The sequence below is a fragment of the Cyprinodon variegatus genome, unplaced genomic scaffold (assembly GCF_000732505.1).
Source record: "Cyprinodon variegatus isolate N-32 unplaced genomic scaffold, C_variegatus-1.0 Scaffold780, whole genome shotgun sequence".
NCBI lineage: Eukaryota > Metazoa > Chordata > Actinopteri > Cyprinodontiformes > Cyprinodontidae > Cyprinodon > Cyprinodon variegatus.
Window position 1 is genome coordinate 228,025 of NW_015151233.1, and position 9,618 is coordinate 237,642.

Consider the following 9,618-nt stretch of genomic DNA (forward strand, 5'->3'; position numbering starts at 1 on the left):
GGGCAGCAACAGCACAAATGCTTTTACAAACTTCCATGTGTAATATAATACCCAAAGCACTCAGTTCTCCTACATTCTTATGTCTGCACTTGCTACAGTAAATTTAATTAAGAGGAGTTCACTTTTAAAAAAAATGCAGGAAATCCTGTTTCAAAACACCCACCTTCAAAAAAATAAGGCCGATTCAAATCTGTGAGGTATTCTTGCTGCAGCTTGTGCAGAAATAGAAATAGAAACTTGGAGTTCAAAGAAGACACACAAAATTAAGTGCTTTGCCCATGTGTTAGTTTTTTTAACCTAACGATGGCATTATTTAAGAACTTAAAAAAAAAAAGTATATGAGATCCTAATCTTGTTGTGGACCAAACTGGTGAGTAAAATTTGTTTTAATTTGTTACTAATATACAGTTAAGTCTAAAATTGTCATACTCCTGTCCGTTTTTAATTTTAGTTAACTACTGCCAGGGCTATAAACTAATCAATCTAATTGTATGAGTTTAATTGTTCCATAGTTAAGAACATGTCAACAGATGTTAACATAAGTAAATATTTATATTTTTTGCCTCTTTTTGTCCTACAAAAAATCCATATGTGATATTTTTTCAATAAACTTTTGATTCATCACAGAAAGCATGGCTGGGCGCAGTTTGATTTACTCATGGAGAGTTTAAGCTTGCCAAGTAGTTGTTTTTGATAAACTGTGAAAAGTCTAGGTTTTACAGTGATATGTTGTGCTTTATGCTGTGTTAATTTGTCTCAAGTGTCAGAAAGCAAGAAACTTTGTTAAATGGCTAAACAACATAACTTCACTGGCCATTTTTTTAGCAAGTACAATTTTATTAAAGAAAAAAGATATAGAGGAAAGCAGGGCTTACACCCTTACCTAGTGTATCTAAACTATTCATCAGCCTTTGTGTTGTGCAATCACAACAAAATCCCTACATTTTTTTGGCCAGGTGTACATATACATGTAGGCCAGGTGTCAAAATAAATAGAAATGTAATATGAAATGTTTGTTTTCCCCATTCAGGGGATTTAATAAGACAGATTATTCTCTATACTTTTCAGATAAGATCAGGTGTTGTGTAACATCTTGAGCCCAAGCACGGAATGCTTTTGCAATGAAAGTTGTTTTAGGAACTACTTTTTTCACTATGACTTTAAGTCTTACAACATTCGAAGTGCATTCAGTGTTTCTCACTCATTCTGCAAAAACGTGAATATATAAATAAAGCAGGAAATCTCCTTTAGCTATTTAATTATGCATAGTCTTTGCAACCATAGAATGTGCTGTGTTTCATTTAGCCCTCTATTGTTTGTAAACCTACTAAATAGCCCAAATTTGGGAGTTAACTGCACCTACATGTTTTATGTGACATGCACACTTGAGGGACCTAGTAGTTAGGGTATAGAGCTATGAATTCTGAGGTTCTGTGTGTGAGACCCACTCCCAGAGACTGCCACTCTGGGTCTCTGAGCAAGACCCTTAACCCAACACTGCTCCCCGGGCGCCCCACGATGTCAGCCCACCGCTCCCCAAGGGGATGGGTTATGTGCAGAGGTAAATTATCCAGTGTAAGAGCAATAAAGTTCAATCACACCGCTACTGAAAAGACTGCTTTTGTAGATCGAGGTGACTGCTAAAATAATTCAGCTATGTGCAGTTATGGCATAATATCAGAAAGAAAATCAGATAGAAGATGCATCCTGTATCATTATAATTTAGTGTGTAACAGCAATCAGATGGAAAAGTAACACGGTATTGATGTAACATCCAGGAAAAAAATGCTTTCATAAAATGTATTTAGGAAATATTGAGTAGTTATGTCAGGTCTTAGCACTTCATACATACATACATACATACATACATACATACATACATACATACATACATACATACATACATACATGCAGGGAAAGGAAGAAGGCGCAGAGACAATTAATTTAGTTTTACCTGTGAGGAGAGTAGGAAGAGACTGCAGTGTTTACAAATCTCAGCTTTCTCCTCGCTATTTAGTAAAGTTAGAGGGGGGTCCCTAATTACACAAGCTGAGGTTGCGCTAAAGGAATAGGAAACAAGAAATACTATTCAATTTGCAGCCTCAGTGAACAGGTTAATTTGCATTCAAAAGTCTTGCGGTCAAATGGTCCGAGAATCTCCTGGTTTCAATAAGCTTGAGCAATACTTCCAGAGAGTTGACCTATACTACTTTTGCAACACCTCTCTTGAACAGTAATATGTCACACATTTTACATCATAAGAACAAACATTAAGTATCTTATACATAATTATTCCAACAAGATATTACAGTAAGAATTGAGTAAGGAGTTGCTGGTACAAGCCCTTTTAGGAGTATTTAGTATGACTTTTGATCTGAGAAAAATAAAGCTGATCTATAAATGCCTAAGAGGTTGTGGAGATATAAGTGTGCAGATAAAGTTAAGAAGACCAAGGATCCCAGCAGATTGCTTGGCCACTTCTGTGACATGGTAGAGTGATGTCATGAAATGGACGGCGCTCACAAAAGGAGGGGTGGCCTCTCATTGTAGGCAATTCTCTTCAGTATTTGGGTTGGAAGAAAAATTTTTTTTACCGGTAATATCAAATGAACAAACTCCATGAAGCCAAAGGCAACATTTAATGATGTATTTGCCTATGGTGACTTTGAAAGGATTACAACCTATTATAAGCTTTAGAATATGGCAAATGTTAACCCTTTAATAGGCCTGCAGGAGTATGTCTCTGAATATGTATTTTTAGATGGTTTTACTTGACAATTTCTTGTACATTTTTCTGACAACTCTCTGAAGTGTTAAAACTAGTTTGAAAGTTAGAGAGCAGCAAATGTGGATATTCAGGTATGGAAGGATTGAGCTTGCCTGAACCTTTCTTAAAGCGTTTTCACAGAATTCTCATTCTCAAATTCCTTTTAACAATTTACGCTCTTTCATTTGAAATTTTGTATATTGGAGGGCTTGCTTAGATACACAATGAGTAAGAAAAAAAGCCACCTTGTTCATAGCTCTAATAATCTTGCCAGCATCTGCCAGCTATAAATACACCAGCCGAGGACTAAACGCTTTTAAGGCAACACTCCTCCTATCTAACCTCTCTTTTATTCTCTTCTCATATCTCATCTGCACCAGATGTTTTTCACTGATGTTACACAATCTTCATCTTCATCTTTCTCTGTGGCTGCATCTGTTTCAGCATCTTCATACTGATTTCCAGTTTTTTAATATCTTTTTTCTAATCTGCTTGCAGATTGCTGTTAGGCCTTTATATGACTGCATTATCCCAGCCATGTCTCCTTTTTTAATGGTGCAGGATTTTTTAATGCTCAGATCATGTGCAAAATTAAATGTTAGATCCAAAATTTGGTAATTGGTATATACAGCACTCTTCAAAATATGTGGTAACCCTGGTAAATATTTGCAAACGTCTTAAAATAGATCAAATTTAGTTATAGAAGCATAATCTGTCACTGGGAATTTTATAAACCTTGTGTGAAATATTTTTTATAGTGGATACTGAAATCTGGAGCATGAGGAACAAGGTTGATAATTTTTTTAGCTGGAAGACGAAATAATTATCAGTTTTCAAGTAAAACAAACCAGATGATCTGTTCAAATTATGCTCCTATTGCCATGTCTTCATATCTTCTATACTATTCTTGGAATATATGTTGCCTCACTTTCAATTTTTCTTTTTTTTTGTACGTTATACCCAGCTGAAGCATCTATTACTGAACAATTAGTCTCGTGTACCAACTTGCAATAACAGAAAAATGGGGGCAGGTCTCGTAAACAACCAGCGAGGATGTAAAATGTTTATAATCTTAGCGTTAAAGTCACAGTGAAGGTTGGTTTTTAACATCCTGATAACTGTAGGGACAAAATAAACTGGAGTCATCACCCAGGGTTGTTTTTCACTCACAGTTGCAGTTTTAGAAAACTTTAGAAGGATTTCTCTGGCAGATGATGTAAAGTTTAAGCATGCTGCTTTTTTTTTTTTTTTTTTTTTTTTACTTATGAGGATTAATAATATTCTGCCAAACAATTGTCTTTCTGCTTTGAGGACTGGCTAAGATAGATACACTGTAGCTTTAGTTACGGCTATTAGACACGCGTTAGAGCATTTCTCCTCATGCACGCTTTGTTTAAAAGTTGCTGTTTGCATAGCTCATACAAGCTTACTTTCCAAAAGAAGGTTTGCAATTTTGATTTGCAACATTATGTCAGACTCACCGACGGCAAGTGAAAATGGGGATGAGCATGCAGGATGGCTATACGTAAACATATCACCAGAATAATTGACAATTTGGAAGACCACTATTTTATGATCCACTCGGAAAAAGAACATCCTCCACTATACCTTTATCTATAAACTGAGTCCAAAAAGTTTAGCCTGATTAGATGCAGATTAGTGGAGAAATGGATTAAAAAAAGAGTTTATATATCATTTGGATATCAATGACATTGTGGATATTAGAACCACCATTTTTTATAATCAGGCCAAAAAATATCTGCATGATCTTATTGCAACAAAGATTAATACAGAGATGAGAAAGATAACAGTATTGGGAGGGAATAGCTGATTAGAAAGTAGAAGCTGACTGAGGTTTAATCCTGGTCTGTGTTTATTCTGTGAATTTTCTCTCTCTAATATTCTATCTGAATTAGAACTACCTTTGTGATAATCCCATGCTGCCATGGCCTACATTATTTCAAAGCCTGTGTGTGTTTGTGTGTGATTCCTGGAGTGTAAAAGACTCACACAACTTGAATGGATGGTGATGATTTGGTTAATCAAAATTGATATCAGGTAGGATAAAATCTAATCTCCCAGAGAGCAGCTCAGATGCTTGCTTACTCAGATTTGAAGTGATCCTAGAAAACTCGACCTGATACATTCATGATCCTACACCATCGCCCCACTGCTGTTCATGTCCTCAGTACAATTCTGCTCTCTGGTGGTTTGGGGCAGCAGTGGTTAAATGTTGCCTTGCCGCCAGAATATTTTAAACACTCGATTGGAGTGGAATTTGCATGCTCTCACAGTGGATGTGTGGATATATCTCTTTGGGAACTGTTGCTTCGTGCCACAGTGAATGTGATTGGTTTAATGGCCCTTAGGTTGGATATAAAGATAGAGAGATCAGATGAAATTTACAATTCTTTACCATGTAAAATTGAAGAAAGAAATGTGTTTCTGACCCCCTTTCTTGATTTTTAATACATAATATAAACGAATAAGTATTAAGTGTGTGTATTATCTCCTCCANTCACAGTTGCAGTTTTAGAAAACTTTAGAAGGATTTCTCTGGCAGATGATGTAAAGTTTAAGCATGCTGCTTTTTTTTTTTTTTTTTTTTTTTACTTATGAGGATTAATAATATTCTGCCAAACAATTGTCTTTCTGCTTTGAGGACTGGCTAAGATAGATACACTGTAGCTTTAGTTACGGCTATTAGACACGCGTTAGAGCATTTCTCCTCATGCACGCTTTGTTTAAAAGTTGCTGTTTGCATAGCTCATACAAGCTTACTTTCCAAAAGAAGGTTTGCAATTTTGATTTGCAACATTATGTCAGACTCACCGACGGCAAGTGAAAATGGGGATGAGCATGCAGGATGGCTATACGTAAACATATCACCAGAATAATTGACAATTTGGAAGACCACTATTTTATGATCCACTCGGAAAAAGAACATCCTCCACTATACCTTTATCTATAAACTGAGTCCAAAAAGTTTAGCCTGATTAGATGCAGATTAGTGGAGAAATGGATTAAAAAAAGAGTTTATATATCATTTGGATATCAATGACATTGTGGATATTAGAACCACCATTTTTTATAATCAGGCCAAAAAATATCTGCATGATCTTATTGCAACAAAGATTAATACAGAGATGAGAAAGATAACAGTATTGGGAGGGAATAGCTGATTAGAAAGTAGAAGCTGACTGAGGTTTAATCCTGGTCTGTGTTTATTCTGTGAATTTTCTCTCTCTAATATTCTATCTGAATTAGAACTACCTTTGTGATAATCCCATGCTGCCATGGCCTACATTATTTCAAAGCCTGTGTGTGTTTGTGTGTGATTCCAGGAGTGTAAAAGACTCACACAACTTGAATGGATGGTGATGATTTGGTTAATCAAAATTGATATCAGGTAGGATAAAATCTAATCTCCCAGAGAGCAGCTCAGATGCTTGCTTACTCAGATTTGAAGTGATCCTAGAAAACTCGACCTGATACATTCATGATCCTACACCATCGCCCCACTGCTGTTCATGTCCTCAGTACAATTCTGCTCTCTGGTGGTTTGGGGCAGCAGTGGTTAAATGTTGCCTTGCCGCCAGAATATTTTAAACACTCGATTGGAGTGGAATTTGCATGCTCTCACAGTGGATGTGTGGATATATCTCTTTGGGAACTGTTGCTTCGTGCCACAGTGAATGTGATTGGTTTAATGGCCCTTAGGTTGGATATAAAGATAGAGAGATCAGATGAAATTTACAATTCTTTACCATGTAAAATTGAAGAAAGAAATGTGTTTCTGACCCCCTTTCTTGATCTCTAATACATAATATAAACGAATAAGTATTAAGTGTGTGTATTATCTCCTCCAAGGAGGTTACTTTTTTGGGAGAGTTTGTCTGTCTGTATACAGGATTGAAAAGTTAATGGATCAATGGATTAGTTAATGGATTAGCATCAGAGGTGTCACTCATGCCAAGGAACAATCCATTATTTTTTGGTGATGATCTAGATCATAATCTGGATACAGGATTTTTTCAAAGATTCCCCAACACTGTGAACTAGGGATTTTTGGCTGAACAAGCACTTCCTCACTAAACTAGAAGGTAGCCGCAGTGACTATTGACAGCCTCAGCAGTCTAGATGTATTTTGCGTAAAACAAAAACACAAGAAAAGAGAATGTTGTTGGTTTGTTGGATGTTTCCCAGCTTTCACACACCTGTTATCAGTTGATAGCAGATTATCAGGCTTTGCTGAACTGCAATCATCTGAATCAGGTGTGCTGAAACTTAGAAACATCCAAAACATGTAGAGCAGGGCGCCTTGAAGACCAGGGTTGAAAAACACTGCCTTAGGTTTAACCCTGACTTCTAGTACCACAAAGCTGGATTCATTCTTATTGAGGCTAGTTACCATGGCCTGAACAACAAACCTGCTGCGCGACAGGCTATCCTTCAGGATTGATCTGAATCAATCCTGAAATCAATCCAGAATCTTAAACAGTGTTTAAGATTCATTACTCATCTTAACTATTTAGATGAAAGGAAATAATTCCTGTGTTATAAAAAGGTTTAGTTTTTGTTTTTTGGGGGGGTTCTCATATGTGTTTAAAAATAAGAATAACACTGACTTCATTATATCACTTTAAAACAAAGTGCTAAATGATACTGTAGGTAAGGGAAAAAATGTAAAAAAAAAAAAAAATACTGTTTTGTTTTTTAAAAGGTTGGATGGATAAGACAATGCCAGAGCATTTAATGCCTTGTAGTTGAGCAGCAAGATCCTAAAATCAGCTTGAACATGACAAGGCAACCAGTGAAGGGTACTTGAGTGTTATGCTCATTTTTCACAGTTTTGGTTAAGATGCGAGCAGCAATATTGTGTTTTTGCCTTAGCCCAGACAGAAGAGCATCACAATTATCAATATGCAAAGGCACAAGTGCATGGATAATAATCTCTGCATTTTCAAAACTGTATAATTACTTTGGAAAGGCAGCATTTTGTATATCATTTTATTCAAAGCAATGTTTAGCAGGATATTTGCGACAGTAATACAGGGTAAAATTGGTAAAGGACCACATTTGTGTGAGCTTTAAGCAGAAACAACAATGCAATGTTGATTTTTTTATTTTTATTTATTACAAAGGTTGTGTGTCTGTCCTTTGTTTCTTATGCTCATAATGTTGTATAACATGAACCATGAACTATTTAGTATTTATGTATATACATCTATTTTCATATTTGTTTTTCCTGTCCCAATCTTCTGCATATTTAAATTTAACTGTTATATGAACTCCTCCAGAACATTTTACTTCCTCTGGATGCAAAACATACTGTACACTAACGTTTTATTTTGAATTATAGATAACAATTAGAATTTTGTTATCTATCTCATTCCAGTCATTATGGCTTTATTGCTGGGTGTAACCTTGCTGGCTTTGACTCTGTCTGCCCCCGCTATGGCCTTTTTTCCCATTGGAGGAGGGGTATCCACTCATGTCAGCATTACTGGGACTGCCCTGCTACAGAAGATTACAGAGACGTGCAAGGCGGTGGCTGAGGCCGCTGGTCATGAGTTCAAACCTACGGTAGGATGGGTGATAAGTTATGTAGGTCAGCCTTCTTCAATTTTATAGCTTGCAATTTTGAAAGTAATAGAGACCCACACACATCCTCACTCCACCTACACACTTACAGATCAAATATTAACATTTGATCTACTCAGTTCTATGTATCATTCACCTGAATTATCTTGATATCCTGAATTAATGGTGATTCATTTGTAATCTAGACCAGCAGTAATGTGCTTCAAAGGTCAATGCCCTTTTAGAATATGCAAATATGCATGTTAATGTTAGTTGCAAAAAAACTGAAATAAAGAAATATAAATAAGATATACACACACCTTACATTTGCTAATAAAGGAAAATCAAATTCTTATCATGACTGATTGTAGTATAAACACATAGTTGGGGAGATATATCCTGTAACAGACTGTTCTTTTTTTCTGCCCTAAAAGTTCAATATAAAATTACAAACCCTAGCAAATGTTTGGAATGGAAAAGGAAAGAAAATGCAAGCACCTCCTAAACACTAGATTTTGTTCATCTGGCTCGTTGTGTTGTTTTCATTCAGTCTCTAAAATATTTCCGTTTTTTCTTCCTGTTCTGAACTTCAGGGTTCTTCTCCAGGGGAGTTGGTCCAAGCCTGTCTGGGTCCCACGGCACCTGGAGATGTTTCTGGTGCTAAATTCCAATCGGCTCTGCAAGAGATCTACACCCAGAATGGTCTTGTCGACCGAGACTTTGTAAACAGGTAAAGTGGAAAACGTCTATAAAAGAGTGGGATAAAAATAAAGATTTAACCATTACATACAATATTTTGATTTGCATATTTCTGCAAATTCTAGTGCTCCACATCACTTCAACTCTGAGGCTTTCTTAGAGGGACGTGGACTAATTACTGAGGGCATGGTTGCCATTAAGGCTAACATTGGCAAGGAGAATTTCAAGGCTGCCAGGGAAACATTGGGCAGAGTCCTGCATACGTTACAGGTCAGACAGGAAAATAAAACTATAAAAAAAAAAAACACAAAAGGGAAAATTAAAGATAGCATACCTCTGATAACTTAAAATATACAAAAGCAATGTGTACAAAAACCTCAAACAAGTATATATATATATATATATATATATATATATATATATATATAAAGATAGCATACCTCTGATAACTTAAAATATACAAAAGGAATGTGTACAAAAACCCCAAACAAGTAAAGCAAGTAAGTTTGTTACAACCAACTATATATATATATATATATATATATATATATATATATATATATATATAT

The 9,618-nt window shown here is 35.8% G+C and overlaps 1 protein-coding gene across 2 annotated transcripts in view; it reads left to right on the top strand.

The window, feature by feature from the left end:
* Positions 1-189: 189 nt before the first annotated feature.
* Positions 190-9,618, top strand: part of LOC107098473 (von Willebrand factor A domain-containing protein 7-like) — a 20,640-nt gene continuing 11,211 nt past the window's right edge. Inside the window, exons 1-4 of one of the 2 annotated variants that reach the window (XM_015396189.1) lie at positions 190-263; positions 8,166-8,353; positions 8,944-9,080; positions 9,175-9,319. In XM_015396189.1, the coding sequence (XP_015251675.1) occupies positions 8,171-8,353; positions 8,944-9,080; positions 9,175-9,319 (465 nt within the window). In that variant the 5' untranslated portion in view covers positions 190-263; positions 8,166-8,170. Of the gene's footprint in view, positions 371-8,165; positions 8,354-8,943; positions 9,081-9,174; positions 9,320-9,618 lie in introns of both variants that reach the window. The other variant, XM_015396188.1, reaches the window with a different exon arrangement.